The sequence below is a fragment of the Terrapene carolina genome, unplaced genomic scaffold (genome assembly GCF_002925995.2).
Source record: "Terrapene carolina triunguis isolate 2854851 unplaced genomic scaffold, T_m_triunguis-2.0 Scaffold141, whole genome shotgun sequence".
Taxonomy (NCBI): Eukaryota; Metazoa; Chordata; order Testudines; family Emydidae; genus Terrapene; species Terrapene triunguis.
In genome coordinates, this window is record NW_020664492.1 from 7249075 (window position 1) to 7266040 (window position 16966).

A 16966-nucleotide genomic window follows, 5' to 3' on the forward strand; every position below is an offset into this window, starting at 1 on the left:
GGGATGAGCGGGGCTCGGGCAAATGGCTTGGTCCACATGCGGGAGGAGGAGGGGTCAGGCCAGTTCTGCATGCGGGAGGGAGGAGAGGGCCTCAGGCCAGTTCTGTGGGGGGCAGGAGAATATGCTTTGCTTACCCTCTGATAGCCTGGCTCCGGCTTCTGGTCTGGCCAGGGGGCGGGGCATCAGAAGGAAGAGGAGGAGCAGGGCAGCAGGACCCTGGGGGAAAGGAGGAGCAGGGGATGGGGTCAGAGTTCTGGCGCTCTTGTGGGGGCCCCCAAATTGAGTGGAGCCCCTGGGCATGAGCCCCGTGGTCCCATGTGGTAATCCACCACTGTAAAACCCTGTGTAGTCATTATGTAGTCAATATGTACAAAGTGGATCTAAAACTACCCAGGGTGCAAGTTTGTGGAGAATTCTGATTTGTTAGCATTTTATGCACATTTTGGACATATGTAAATAACTTCATTGGGGCAATGCAGTGCAGACTCAAACTCATAGTCACTAGACACAGTAGGTAAAATAACACAGGGTGGGTAAGTACATGCCAGGCTTTGCCAGTTGCATAATGAGGAGAAGAAGAAAAAAGCTTCAAGATCCTGTGGTGACTTCTCTTTAGCTGTTCTGAGTTTTGGGAATTCCTTCTTCTCCACCCTGAAACAAGGAAAACAGTCATAAATATTACCCTGCTGTGTAACGAGATCATCATTCTAGATAACCAGATTGCATTGCAAATCTGAAATAGACTTCAGATATTTTAAGCCGTACTTGCGCTTTTCTTTTGGAGCATAGCATTTTGAATAAGACCTCCCCATTACTTATCTGGTAATGTCCAAAGGCCCTAATATGCTAGATGCTGTATGTCCACAAAGGCATAGATGGTCCATGCCCGGAAGAATTTACATTATACTTTGAAACAGAACACAACAAATGAGTGTAAGAAACTGTAGGAGCCAAGTAGGAAAGGGAGGATGAGAGTAATGGCAATAAGATCATATAGCTATCTTGTTTAGCTATGTGCACAACTTGATACTTCCAAATAATTTGAAAGGTTGTTTTTTTTAAATTGTTGATAGGTAGATAGATAGATATAATCTGTCCCTACTCACTACTCAATTTAGCCATCATTAGATATCTGATTTCTTGGAACGCTTGCAGCAGAAATGGGTCTTGAGGAGAAGGTAGTAGCCTTTTGGATTAGTTCATGGAGGCCATTTCATGCATAAAGTCAGTGTGGAGGAAAGTGCATAGATGTTTGGAACAACATGGGAATTGGTATGCTGGATCAGACCCAAGGCCCATCAAGTTCAATAGCCAGTCTCCCTAAGAATAGCCAGTTCCAGAAGTAATAGGGAGGTATAAGACATCCACATTTGGTCTAACACTGATCTTTAATAGATAAAGACTGGCTCATACCCCGAAGCAGGAGGTTTAATATCCCTTCCAAAAATTTTGATAGCATTAACTATTTGTGAGAGAAACAGACAAATGGACATTTGAGGTTGGTATGATGGATGGAGCAAAGGGGGCAACACAATCAGAGGAATACTTTTGGTGGAGAATACAGTAGCTGGACTTCTAAGGTATTAATGTCCAAATAGGTCAGTCAGAAAGTAAGAAACTTTAATAATTAAGAAAACAAAAAGGAAAGAGTTTTAAAAAAAGAATGAACAAATCAAGTGATGCACAAGAGGAACAAAATGATGTAAAGTTTGGATGCTTCAGAAGTTAACAGTGAGAGTTTTGTGATTAAAGAAAAAAGAGTGAAGAAAAGAGAATGTATTTATGTAAATGGTTTTGATATTCAGAAAAATATTTTCATTAAAAACTGTCACTAAAATTGCCTGAGCCAAGACAGCAGAGGTTTTGCAGAGCTATGATAGAATCTGAAAACAAGTTCAGAGCCTACTGTATTGACAATTCATGTTCCTGATTAGCCGAGCCATGAGTGAATAGAGCACATTATGTGCAAACATCTGGTGGCAAATTATTCTTTTACAAGAAGAAAATAAAGAGAAACAGGAAAATTATGAAATAGAGGGAGCTGTCATGGTCTAGAGCAGGGGTAGGCAACCTATGGCACATGTGCCAAAGGCGACACACGAGCTGATTTTCAGTGGCACTCACACTGCCCGGGTCCTGGCCACCGGTCCGGGGGACTCTGCATTTTAATTTAATTTTCAGTGAAGCTTCTTAAACATTTTAAAAACCTTATTTACTTTACATACAACAATAGTTTAGTTATATATTATAGACTTATAGAAAGAGACCTTCTAAAAACGTTAAAATGTATTACTGGCACGCCAAACCTTAAATTAGAGTGAATAAATGAAGACTTGGCACACCACTTCTGAAAGGTTGCTGACTCCTGGTCTAGAGATTAGTGTCCAACTTGTGGCCCTTGATGGTGACCGTGTTAAGCAGAAAATGTATGATCAATTCTCAACTGAAAATGTATCCCTGAGTCACACCTTGTGGTTTTTAAATTGAAGTGTTTGAATCAGCCCTGTCACTATGGGTAGGCACTAAGAAGCACCTCCTCCCAACTGCCTCCCACTGCTTCCCCTTGAGCTTCCGGAGCAGCTCTCATATGAATCAGGAGCACACTGTTCAGCTGCTGTCCCTTTCCTTTAGCAGCTTCCTGGTTGGCTACCTCATGCATTATGGGAAGGATGAGAGTAGGCCAGGTCAGGCTGTGGGAGGCCTGGGAGAGCCAGATAAGAGCTCAGTTAGGTCTGTGGGAGCACTCTTGACCTTTGAAAAGATTAGACATCCCCTGGATTGAAGCATGAGGCTGGGAGTCAAAACACCTGTGTTCTCTTTGCTCTGGTGCTGACTCTTGTAACATAGAACCAATAATTTAAGCGGCCTTTCATTGTCGGTACCCATCCTGTCTCTCAATCTGGGCATCCAAAAATCAAGGCACTCAAAACCAATGGCCATGTCTGAAAATTTTAGCTGTGGGACCTCTTCGTATTCCCAGGCATATTGGGACATTTGTCAAGCGCGCACGCGCACACACACACATACACGAGTTTGTAACAAAATTAGGAAGGGAAAAATGCTGGTTTACAGGTACATCACAGGCCTGTTCTCACAGGAAAATAACTTGCCGGGAAGATGAGTAAGGTATAGAGCAGTGAGAGGATACTACTCAAATAGCTCTATGGTTGCTGATCCATGTAGGCTATATAAGCTTTGCATATTTGTGCAGCTACAGAATCTGCACCCTATTTTGAGTGAGGGCTTGTACCTTTTTTGTGTGTTACCCAAACCTACTCTAACTGGTAAAACTGCAGATTTTAAACTAGGTTTGTAGGATGGAGTTAGAAATATATATCGTTTGTGGTGGGTCTGGGAGAACAGTAGAAGTTCATCCCTGGTTGACTGATACTACTTGTGACTATCAGTCAGCTAGAAAAAACGTTTGAAGCAGCTACAGATTCCTAAGTGCGTACATCCAGTCTGACAGCTTCAAAACAAGGCACAACCAAGAAAAACAGCATTTGTAACAGTTTGTCTCTTCAGAGCACTGTTCCAACATTAATTAATCTTCCAGGGCACCCCCTGGAGGTACTGTAGGTCGATTTTATTATTATTTATTAATATCAGCCATATTTTACAGATGAGAAGCTGAGTTACAGATCACTTATGACTTGCCCAAGATGCTCATAAGTTCAGTGTCCAAGTCAAGATTAGAACAAAGGTGTTAAAATAAATACTGTAAAATAATATTCTTATTAAAATACTTTAAATTGGTATCCAAATCCCCTAGTTGTCTGATATAGTTTCTTTGAAAGTGAGAAAGCACATCTGTCTTCTTACTTACTACTCTTCTATTTTCAGTTTGAGTGTTTAAGCTAATCTCTCTCACCAACAGAAGTTGGTCCAATAAAAGCTATTACCTCAACCACTTTGTCTCTCACTTTTATTAGTCAGCCATCTTTATTCTGTTTCTTTGCTTATGTTATGCTTTTTACCGCTTAGGGTATGTCTACACTACGAGAGTAGTTCGATTTTACTTAAATCGAATATGTGGAATCGATATTACAAAGTCGAACGTGTGTATCCACACTAAGGGCAGTAATTCGACTTTGTGAGTCCACACTAACGGGGCAAGCGTCGACATTGGAAGCGGTGCACTGTGGGCAGCTATCCCACAGTTCCCACAGTCCCCGCTGCCCATTGGAATTCTGGGTCGAGCCCCCAATGCCTGCTGGGGAAAAAAATGTGTCGAGGGTGGTTTTGGGTAACTGTCGTCATCCAACCGTCACTCCCGCCCTCCCTCCCTGAAAGCGCCGGCAGGCAATCATTTCACGCGCTTTTCTGGTGAGTGACAGCGCGGACGCCACAGCACTGCGAGCATGGAGCCCGCTGCGACCATCGCTGCAGTTATGGCCATTGTCAACACCTCACACCTTATCGTCCACCTTTTCCAGAGGCAGATGCTGAGAAATCGGGTGAGGAGGCTACGGCAGCGCGGTGAGGACATGAAGTCTGAGAGTGGCACAGACCTCTCGCAAAGCACGGGACCCCGCGCCGTGAACATCATGGTGGCAATGGGTCATGCTGATGCTGTGGAACCGCGATTCTGGGCCCGGGAAACAAGCACGGACTGGTGGGACTGCATAGTGCTGCAGGTCTGGGATGAATCACAGTGGCTGTGAAACTTTCGGATGCGTAAGGGAACTTTCCTGGAACTTTGTGAGCTGCTGTCCCCTGCCCTGAAGCGCAAGGACACCTGGATGCGAGCAGCCCTGACTGTCCAGAAGCGAGTGGCAATAGCCCTCTGGAAGCTTGCAACGCCAGACAGCTACCGGTCAGTCGCGAACCACTTTGGCGTGGGCAAATCTACCGTGGGGGTTGCTGTGATGCAAGTAGCCAACGCAATAGTTGAGCTACTGCTGTCAAAGGTAGTGACCCTGGGAAACGTGCAGGTCATCATAGATGGCTTCGCCGCGATGGGATTCCCAAACTGCGGTGGGGCTATAGATGGAACTCACATCCCTATCCTGGGACCGGACCACCAGGCCAGCCAGTACATTAACCGAAAGGGCTACTTTTCAATGGTGCTGCAAGCACTGGTGGACCATAGGGGACGTTTTACAAACATCAACGTCGGATGGCCGGGCAAGGTTCATGACGCTCGCGTTTTCAGGAACTCTGGTCTGTTTAGACGGCTGCAGGAAGGTATTTACTTCCCAGACCACAAAATAACTGTTGGGGATGTGGAGATGCCTATAGTGATCCTCGGGGACCCAGCCTACCCGCTAATGCCCTGGCTCATGAAGCCCTATACAGGCGTCCTGGACACTGAAAAAGAACTCTTCAACTACCGTCTCAGCAAGTGCAGAATGGTGGTGGAGTGTGCTTTTGGACGTCTGAAGGGGAGATGGAGAAGCTTACTGACTCGCTCTGATCTCAGCGAAACCAATATCCCCATTGTTATTGCACCTTGCTGTGTGCTCCACAATCTCTGTGAGAGCAAGGGGGAGACCTTTATGGCGGGGTGGGAGGTTGAGGCAAATAGCCTGGCTGCTGATTACGCCCAGCCAGACAGTCGTGCGATTAGAAGAGCCCAGCGGGACGCGCTGTGCATCCGGGAGGCTTTGAAAGCTAGGTTCCTCGGTGAGCAGGGTAACCTGTGACTATTACCTTTGTTTAAAGAGAAGCTGAACCTGCCCCCGTTTCTTTACCCAGTTTATGTTGACTATCCTCTGCAGCTACATACCCCGTTCACCCCGTCCCGCCCCCTTCCAACACACGTTTAAAAATAAAAAAAATGGAACTTTGTTAATGAGCCCCGTTTTCTTTATTACAGGTTTTGCGGTAAAGGGTTGAAACTGGGACGCAGACTGTGGTGGGGAGCGGGCGTAGTGATGGAAAGAACGCTTATAAACTCGAGGAATGACAGGCTCCTGCTCGTAGAGCGGTCCGCAGTGGTGGACTGGTTGTTTCAACGGAGCCTGCCACCCCTCCTTTTCGGGACTCTGTGTGTGGGGGCTATGTGACTTTGTGGCGAGGGAGGATGCTGCTGCGTGGCTCTGTGATCCAGGATAAGGACCGCTGCATAAGATCACTAACCGCCCTCCCCCGCCACAAACTCACATAGCCCCCCCACACACAGAACATGAAAACCACCTCCCAGACTGACCAGGGTGCCTAGTGACTGCAGTGTGTGTGTGACCTGCTGCTGAACATGCCCCCCGTGTCTGTACCCTGGTAAAGGTGACTGTCCTGTCCAATTACCAACCCCCTTCCCCCCCTTCAAACACACTGTCCTCTAAAAGAACATGATGGAAACAGTAATTAACAGAAACATATTTTTTATTAGCAACTAAACAGTTAGGGGATGAAACTGGGCCGGGGGCTTGGGTGAGGCGGGAAGGAAAGGACTTATCAAATTTTGGGGAATGAGAGCCTTCTGTTATTTGAGCAGTCTGCAGGGGTGGAGTGATAGTTTTCACGGCCCCTGCCGCCCCTCCTTCTTGGGACTTTGGGTGAGGGGGGTATGGGACTTTGTGGCGGGGGAGGGCGGTTAGAGAGAGACTGCAGCGGGGCTCTGTCCTCCTGCCTCTGGTCCTGCAGAACATCCACAAGGCGCTGGAGCGTGTCCGTTTGCTCCCTCATTAGTCCAAGCAGCGTTTGAGTCGCCTGCTGGTCTTCCTGACGCCACCTCTCCTCCCGTTCAATGTGTGATCGATGGATTTGCGACATGTTCTCCCTCCACTGGGTCTGCTGGGCCGCCTCGGCTCGGGAGCAGCCCATAAGTTCTGAGAACATGTCGTCCCGTGTCCTTTTCTTTCTCCGCCTAATCTGCGCCAGCCTCTGGGAGGGGGATGCCAGGGTAGGTTGGGAGACAGTCGCAGCTGTGGGATGGGAAAAAGGGAGTGAATTCCTCACAAAGATAATTTTTTGTGAACAATTAACATAGTCTTTCTCTGTGAAGAAGACCATGCACAGCACCTATCACATGCGCACTCAGGACAAGGTCGAATTTTCGGCCTTCGCATTCAGTGCCTGGGGTCTTGCACTGGAGATCGGACAAGCGGGGCAGGACAGTGGAATTCGGGTAGCAGGCTGACATGGTAAGCCGTAGACTTTTGGCTGCTTAAAACTTAAATTATAACAGTGCCCTCCTTTCACGTTCAAAGCAATGCTCCTAGCGTTGGCCAGTTCCTGCTGCCGGCAATCCGGCAAGCATGAACTTTGCCCCTGTCCCACCCCCTCGCGGCTGTCCCCAGGAAAGGTCCCTGTATGCTGCCCCTCTCCCGCCTCCACCGCGTGGCTGTAAACCGCCGGTTACAGTTCTGTAAAGGAACAGGCAAGCAGTCCCAACAGTAACATTCCCCTAATTCTAAGCAGGTCACCATCAGCGACATCACTCTGCTGAGGATTTCTGGGACGGAGAAAGACCGCATGCTGCGTGAAAGCCAGCAAAAACTAGGGCCGTATGCCGCCATGCTCTGCAAGGCAATGATCCCAGAGTACTTGATGATAGCCTGGCGTGGAAAAGTTTCCTACCACGGAGGACACAATAAGGCCGCTGTCCCCAGGAACCTCATGCAAAGGCTTTCCAATTACCTCCAGGAGAGCTTCGTGGAGATGTCCCATGAGGATTTCAGCTCTATCCCCGGACATATAGACCTTCTTTTCCCGTAGCTGCACTGGCAAGGACTAAAAAGTAGAGCGCCTAGGGCAAACTAATCATGATAAACCCATTGTTAATATTGTTAATATTCCTGTTCTGTTCAAAATAAATGTTTACATGTTTTAAACACTTACCGACTGATCCTTTCCCTGATTCTGGGTCCGGGTTAACGCCTGGGGACGGTTGGTAGGGGATCTCTGTGAGGGTGATGAAGAGATCCTGGCTGTCGGGGAAATCAGCGTTGTAAGCGCTGTCGACTGCCTCGTCCCCTCATCTCCTTCCTCATCTTCCCCGTCCGCTAACATCTCCGAGGAACCGGCTGTCGACAATATCCCATCCTCAGAGTCCACAGTCAGTGGTGGAGTAGTGGTGGCGGCCGCACCTAGAATGGAATGCAGTGCCTCGTAGAAATGGCATGTCTGGGGCTGGGATCCGGAGCGTCCGTTTGCCTCTTTGGTCTTCTGGTAGCCTTGTCTCAGCTCCTTGATTTTCACACGGCACTGCGTTGCATCCCGGCTGTATCCTCTCTCTGTCATGGCTTTTGAGATCTTCTCGTAGATCTTTGCGTTCCGTCTTTTCGAGCGCAGCTCCGAAAGCATGGACTCATCGCCCCACACAGCGATCAGATCCAAGACTTCCTGATCAGTCCATGCTGGGGCCCTCTTTCTATTCTGGGATTGCATGGTCACCTCTGCTGGAGAGCTCTGCATCGTTGCCAGTGCTGATGAGCTCGCCATGATGTCCAAACAGGAAATGAGATTCAAACTGCCCAGACAGGAAAAGGAATTCAAATTTTCCCGGGGCTTTTCCTGTGTGGCTGGTCAGAGCATCCGAGCTCGGACTGCTGTCCAGAGCGTCGACAGAGCTCGGACTGCTCCCAGAGCTATTAGCGTCGATTTCCATCCACACCTACCCTAATTCGACATGGCCATGTCGAATTTAGCGCTATCCCCTCGTTGGGGAGGAGTACAGAAATCGAATTTAAGAGACCACTATGTCGAACTAAATAGCTTCGTTGTGTGGACGGGTGCAGGGTTAATTCGATTTAACGCTGCTAAATTCGACATAACCTCCTAGTGTAGACCAGGCCTAAGTGGCAGTATATTGACATAGAATTATAAACAGAAGATAAAATGGTGCAGCAAAACTATAACTGGATTGAGACACAAAAACTGAACAGTATTACTGTCACCTTAGTTTACAACCTATCAGACTTAAATGGTTTTAGCTTAATGACAATCATTTTGTTTTGTGCATAGGTTCAATATAAATCTATATTTTGAATTTGGATTTTGGCAAGCTGAATTTCTCTTTTACTATGTCTTGATTATGGATGCCTGTATAAGTATACAAATTCGAATGGACTCAGATGAAATTTGTCATCTGCATTTCAAGTGAGGACGCTAATAATACAACACATGTGCATACAGAGTGCTTAACACTTAGTTTGACTTCTTTAGTACTATGCACATTTTTGTATTTGGTAAATCTAAATTGGATGCATTTAAAAGGGAAAAAAAGCTCTGCTAAATATTTTAATGTGAGGAAAGTGAAGACTTCGTAATTCATAAAGGCAAAGGTTGCCCATTTGAAATTAATGAAATTCTTGCAGCTGGGCTGGGGCTAGGAACATTACACACTGTATTATGAACTCCATTATGTTTGTTTTGTGATATAGTAGATTTTTAATCTGTTTTCAAAAACTAATGAAATGAAACAGTTCTAAAAAGAATCATAATGTAGCAAAAACTAAAAAAAATTGTCTTCTCCAGCTCTGTTGGTTATAATTTTGAGAAGTGTGTTGTCTTTTAGTTGCCTTTTGTCCTACAGTTTAGTCAAAAAAGTATAAATTTATTATACTGGTTTAGCAGGGTGTATTGCTGTGGGGAAATGGTTAATGTGGGTTAATTTAGTTTGGAAGAAGAGTCTGGAGATCTTCGAAAGTAAATATACGATTCAAAATATAGACAGTTGTTTAATTTCTCTACAACAAAATATATCATTATTGTGCTGTCACACATTCCCATCTCTCCTCTCCTCCAACGGTGCCAGCCTCCATCACTTTCTTGTTTACTTCCCACATGAGCACCTTTATACTTTCTTCCATGCTACTCTTTACTCATAAAATTCCTTCCCCAGATTAATTCGTAAAGCCAGTATGCTGGTTCTTGATCTTCTTGATCTTTCCTCAAGACCCACTTGCACCATGATGTCTTTGATAATTTACTAACTGATAATACCTATGCTGGTACTTTAAATAAACAAGTAACTTAAGCGTGTGCTTCAATGTTTTGAGGGTCAGGGCTGGAGGGCCCAGACTGATACCTTGCATGATTAAGACCTAGATCAGACGCCAAGCCCTAGATCAGCCAAACCAGAGTACCAGTTTTATACTACGACAGCGTATTAGACAGTGCATATGTCTGCTGACAAATACAAACACTATGGTTTATCAGTGGGGATTGAAACAAGGTAATTAAGGACCAAACGCACAATCCCCTGCCACCTGTGCTTAAGGAGTCATTCTGTTAGTAGAAATCAAGGATCAGTTTTAATTATTAGTAGCTGCCACTAGGGGGAGATACATTCAAGTACATTAATCCACTGTATTACACATACACAAAACTCACAGATCTAGTTTATACTTAGGGCTGGTCTACACCCAGCCGCTAGTTCGGCGGCTGGGGATCGAAGTTCCGGGTTCGACTTATCGCATCTGGTCTGGACGCGATAAGTCGAACCAGGAAGTGCTCGCCGTCGACTGCGGTACTCCAGCTCAGCGAGAGGAATACCGCGGAGTTGACGGGGAGCCTGCCTGCCGCGTGTGGACCGCGTCTGAACCGCGGTAAGTTCGAACTAAGGTATGTCGAATTCAGCTACGTTATTAACGTAGCTGAATTTGCGTACCTTAGTTCGAATTGGGGGGTTAGTGTGGACCAGACCTTAGTTTGCTCCTGTGGTCTGCTTCAGACGTGGTCCTGAGAGATAGGGTGACCATACATTCCGTTTTGGCAGGGAAAGTCCCCTTTTTAAGCCCTGTTTCTGACATCCTGACTTTTTTGGCAAAACTGGGCATTTGTCCTGTTTTGCCAGAAAAGTGAGGCGTGCCCCCCTGGGGGGCACAGAGGAACATTTGGGGGGGTAAGCGGCAACTTTTGGAGGGGAGATAGGAGCCTGGATGATGTGTCTCCCCTATGCCCTGCCCCTCCAATCAGGGAGTAATGGGATATCATGTGCTCACTCTGCTGCCCAATCAGTGGGCAGCGCAGTCAGGGCCCTAATTCAGACTCTTCTCCGGTTGGGCCATGGAGCCGTGATTTGTGGGCCCTGGGCCCTATTGGGCAACCCAGCTGGTGAGTGAACGACCAGGTCCTGCAGCATCTGCTTGTGCCAGAGCACCAAACATGGCATGGCCTGCCCCTCAGCCCCTCCTTTCCCCCGCGAGTGGTCCCTGCAGCCCCCACGCCGGCCTCATGTCCTTCCCATCCACCGTCCTTCAGAGCCGGTCCCCAAAACCCTGTACATCCTCCCACCCCAACAGGCTTCTTTTCTTCCCCAGTGTGCCTCCAATAGCCCGCTTCTGCCACATCCCAGCAGGGGCACCATTTAAGGAGGGCATCTCCCCCCACCCAAGTTTTGTATCACTGGCTGGGAGCAACTCCCCCACCCTCTGGTCCTCCATCACTTGCTCGCTCCTCTCCCCACTCCCGTCACCGGCTGGGGGTGACCCGCCCCCTGTCATTCACTCCTCTTCCCCCTTCCCTCCCCAGCCAGGAGTTGCCAACCCCCAGTCTGAAATGGCAGCTCTGTATCCCAGCTGTCCCCCACTTCTCTAGGGCTGCTCTCTGGAATCTCCTTGATCCCTCCCACTACCTGGAGTCTCCTTCCTGCAAATCTGCTATCCCAGCCCCCAAAGGGGCATCGTACTGCTAAAATGGATCATAATCCAATAGCTTCACCTCCTGGCTATGAGCCCAAAAGTACTCACACCCATACACTCACACCCTGCTTTGCTGCCCAGATCCCAGCCCATACCCATTCCTCTTCCCTCTTTCCCCCATCTCTGCTACGTGGCTCTGTTGGGGGCATGGAGGAACGTTTGTGGGAGTGCGAGGGATGAGTGGTAATGCCAGGCAGCTCAGGCCAGCCCCGCACATCCCACTTTCAGTTCAGGGAAATATGGTCACCCTACTGAGAGGCCTCCCCTACTTCTTGTGTTTAGCCTCAAATTGCATTTTCTTTGTGTTCAGAATGTAAAAGTCTTGGCATCACATAGTTCCCTCCACATTAAAGCTAAAATGAGCTTTAGAGATTTTATCTGATCAGGCTGCAAGCCTATGCTGTACTCACAGCTCCATTTAAGTGGAGCTGTTTTAAGAATTCCTGTAAGTATTGCTTAGAATATACAATTCTTAACTGCATACATGACTCTTTATCATAAACAGTAATAATGAAGATTTAAACACACTCTGCATTTTTTCCATTCTTTTTCTCTTATCGGGTAATTGTTTTTGAAGACTATTTTCAAAAGTTGAGTAGGAGAACATCTGTTTATGGCAATCACAGTAGTTGGTGCATAGACAGAGTACTGACCATGAGAGCATCATTGATTTTCATGTAGGGCTAGTCCCCTAAGCCTCCCATATGCTGAAAACTATTTCTACTGTTGGTGCTATTCCAGATGGTGGGGTTAGTCCCTTTGCCCAAGACTCCTGGATATCTGCTCTCCAAAAGGCCCGGAGAACACAGGAAGTGGACAAGACAGCAGGAGTATAGGGGCTGGCTTGAAGGCAGTTGTACATGACTGAAATAGGCAATTTATCATGGCAGATCTGTGAAAATACTCAGATTCTTGATCTTTTATTTCCTTTTTATGGTAAAAGATGTTATATTAGGACTCTTTATTTTAAATTCACATGTACTAATATCCACGCTGTCATAGACAAAAACGTGTACACTATGTTACTGATATACTGTAAATACATAGGACTCTAAAATTAATCAAAAAAGAGTTCTTTTACACCTCAGGATTCTGTATTGTGCTAGTCAGCTTATCATCTACTGAACTACATAATTAATAAGCTTTTGAGATATCAGAAATTAATTTAATGTGGAAGAAAGCAGAACCTGTGTATTTTTAAAAATGTTGGCCCAGTTAAAGCCAATTTGGGGGAATTTCTTTCGGATCTGAAGTAGAGTGCTGCTGTTACTGCCATTTCAGCTAGTTACAGCTGTTTTAGGAATGTTTCCGAGATGTTGCCAAAAATGTGCTGTTATCTCTAGATGTTCTAATATTAGAGGGAAATGTATATTGAAAATACATTTAAATAGGATCAAAATACATTTAAATACATCTTCAAATCTGGTGTTTTATATTTCAAGTTTCTTTAATAATAAGATTCAGTATGATTTTAACTGGCTATACCTGATATATTTTTCTTTTAAATAAGTAAGTTGATCAGAAGTTAAACTCTGATGTGATTGTTAATTGAGTGGATCGTGCTATTTGAAGCATCACTGATAAAAGAATAAATATCAACTAACAATATAAGTAAATCTGATTTTAACAAAGAGGTTGAATACAGTAAAATAAAGGACTGTAAAAAAGTAGTGGGATAGTTGTTTCTCTGGTGGTTGGGTTTTTTATCAGGCTGATGAGTTTGTAAACATTCCTATCTTGACTGAGAAAGCTCAACAATGCCTTGAATTGTCACTATAGTTCTAGAATGATGATTTTTGTTGGCTTTTTCCCCAATATTCTATGTATTTTATGAAACATTTCAGTGTAATTATGCATTTTTCAGGGGAAAGTAATCTGATAAAATGCATATCACTAGGAATTTAAATCTGAATATAAAATTTTCTGTACACTTGATTGAACCAAGTTTCTGAAAATCCAACAGTTCACAATGTTGTTGGATGAATCCACTACAGAGATGCTATATGTCTGTTTAAACATTATAGGACAGTACACTATTTATTCCACTAGGTGAGAGAAGAAATAATGTCAAACCATGCAAACTGAAATCAGGAAATATGATACCAAGAACTCAGGAAGCAAAAAGCCACTGGAAAACTGATGCTGCTTCTTCATTATTAGCAAATTGTGCATACTGATGTATCGTGATTATTAGAAAATTTTAAGAAATAGGTAAATTATAACTAGTAATCAAATTTAGTGTAGAATATGCACAGGGTGAAATAAGCAACTAGCTGCCTGTTTTATTTTCCAATATGAATTCAGCTTTCTGTCTCTTATCTTATAAAAGTCTAACTGAAGACAAAAATGACATCAAACTGAGATTCTTCTTTAGCTGTGAAAGAAAAGAACAAACAGCCATTTAAATGTGTGGTTGTTGATGCTCTGCAAGCGCTTCCCTTCTGCAACTGGGCTGACTGATGGGCTTTTTAAAAACGTCACTGCAATCAGATAGATGGGTGCAGCTTTGCTTTACCGCAGCATGATGCAGTTGTGTCTAATACAGTGTGTTGTTCTTGGAAACAGACTGAAGGGAAGCAGCTGACCAGAACACATATACAATACTCGTTAGAGGTCTTTCTAAAAAGAAAAGAATAACAGAACCTGTGAAATTCCTTCAGCTGCAGAAGAGACATTCTCAGTAGGGCTTCAAGTTGATACTCTGTGTTTGCTTGCAGGAGGAGGTGCATACGATCAGTCTATCAGTCTCCAATGGAAAAAGCCTTCAGATAGCAGATTGCACGCTATTAGAAGGCCAGCTCAAACACCCTTCCAGGAGACATTCTAACTGTTTTATACAACAGCTGCTTTGGTACAGTACATGTATTAAACGGAGCCTATGGAAAAGCTGCAAAAATCTGATTCATTGTGGAATGGAGTACATGAAAGCTCCTATTGAATGTCTGCAGGGTGGGGGAAAAAATACAGCAAATAAAGCTAAGTACCAGCCCTGAAGGAGGAGCAGAGGACGAGCATCTCATGGTGTGTTGTTGTTGTTGTTGTATTAAATGAGGGCTTACCTACCACGGAAGAAGTTGATCTGCAGAGACTTCATTTCCTCTTCTGACCCCTCGTTTACATCACTAACTGGTGACAGTTACATCTACATACATAGTACCTGCCACTTCAACTGCTCAGAATTATAGAAGCCTCTTTGTATGCAGCAGACATGGCTAGCCAGCAGGATTCAGGCTTCTTTGAAATCAGTATCAAATATTTACTGAAGTCCTGGAGCAATAGTGAGTAGCAGAAGAGTAATCTTTTAATATTGTACATTGATTGGTAGACAGTAAGGATAACCAAAATAATAAAATCTTAAATTTACTATATGTTTGTGTTATTAGTGAAACAAATAATTTTTGCTTTTATCTTCTATAAAAATAAAAATGTCACAGATTTAAATAGCTTTCATTAACTGCAAATATGGCAATGAGATTATTCTAGGTTTTGCTTGATTGAATTCTCAAGTTAGGCTGCTTCCAGGCTCTCTGAAATAGCACAGAGGTAGTGCATTAAAACAGAATCTCCTGCCTAGATGTTTGTTTGATTTGTTCAGGCTTTATCTAAATATTTTAAGTGATATTTAATCTGAGGGGTGTGGCATTGTTTTGAAGTATTTTGTATTTGTTTTATCCTTGTATCATGTGAACAAAAAAATGGACTGCTTATGTTCCAGATCTGCAAGTCATCACTGTAATATTGTAAAAGCCAAAAAATAATAATAATTAGGTACTTACTTACAGCTTTGTTTCCCCCCCTTCCTTTGTGCTTTAAATTCAAACTCGTTTGAAACATTAGTATCAAAAAGGTATCAGGATGTATATCTAATCCAAACAGAAGCTTTATAAAATGTAAACAAATGAGATTATAGTCTTCTTTAATTATTTCTCTATTCATAATGCTAATAATTTATCACTATGTATATCAATCAGTCTTATTTTTCAGGAATGCATTGTAATATAATAATGTATTATGATGTATAAGATCTCAAAGTAGAGGCAATGGTTGTAAATATAGTCACATCAGAGTCAGGCCTCTAGATTCTTACTTCTGATACAGAATGAATTTTTATTTAAAATATATACATATATGTTATATTCTCTTTTCACATTAGCAACTGTTAGTAGTGGCAGACTCAATACATTAACAGTTTAAAAATATAAAACACAGTCTCTCTGGAAAAATCCAATTTGGATTCATTACTGCATACGTAACCATCATCCCAATATCTATAATTAAATAGCTCCTGAATAAAATGGTGTGTTAGATACTATAGTATATAAAATTATACCTCTGCAGACGTTGTTAGTGCCTGACATACATCTGATAACCTGTTAAGAAATGTAAAAAAACCCTAAATATGTATTGTATTAGGATATCCATCTCTAAATGATATCCATAGAAACCATGTTTTTTCCAGGTCAATTTCAACCATAGGGCTTGTCTGAATCAGTTTTTCTACCACAAGTGTGAAACCACTAGGGAATAATACTGTTACCTAAACAGTATTTCTTGATTTGCTATAATCCTACAGCATTTTGCATATGTTCATTACATTTAGAATCTATGACATAATAAGAATTAGATGATGAATTTAGTATTATTTTGCTTTTGAACTATTAATTGATTAAAGGAAACAAAAGTATGTGTTGTAACAATGGGTGTCATAACTAATTACAGTCAGTGTTATGAAAAGAAAGAAAAATAAATCATTTTGAGGGTAGGGAAATTGTCATAAATGGATCCTGTTTCTTTTTTAAAATACAATAATAATAAAGGCCAGGTGATATTAGCCTTACATTGTTTTAATCATACGAGGTAAGAACATAACACTGTTACAATATTATGAAGATGGATATAATTTTTTTAATTTCTAAATTGCTGATACCACAGATTTTTTTCCTAGGAAAATATTTTGAAATAGCTAATGCATTCCTAAACTGAAATTAGAAGTCCTTAAATGAAATTCAGTATTTTTCTCTGGTTTAAAAAATTAAATTGATATATCCAGTATCACTCTTTCTGCCATTCCTTCACAGATAAATGGCGTTCTCTACTGTACTTCGATTAAACATTGAGGAAATCCAGTCAGTTAATCCAATTTTATTTAAAGTTGTTGCCAGACTATCTACTTGCAGTCTGAAACACTGTTTATGAAATTGTACATATTTTCTGTGGTTGAACAATAAGCTATTTAATCAGAAAATTCTGGGGAGTTCAAAAGATTTGGGGCTCTATTAAACTCTGTTAAGTGGTGGATGGAACACCCTTGCTTAAAATTTACTGCTAAGGTTCCACATGCATGCACAGGAACGTGCTTTCAGTCATTCCTGCTGAAG

At 43.3% G+C, this 16966-nt stretch overlaps 1 protein-coding gene across 1 annotated transcript in view; it reads left to right on the forward strand.

Moving 5' to 3' along the window:
- The first annotated feature begins 14675 nt into the window (after positions 1–14675).
- Positions 14676–16966, forward strand: part of LOC112112190 (protein furry homolog) — a 278522-nt gene continuing 276231 nt past the window's right edge. Inside the window, exon 1 of the mRNA XM_029911983.1 lies at positions 14676–14866. Within this exon, the coding sequence (XP_029767843.1) occupies positions 14797–14866 (70 nt within the window). The 5' untranslated portion in view covers positions 14676–14796. The remainder of the gene's footprint in view (positions 14867–16966) is intronic.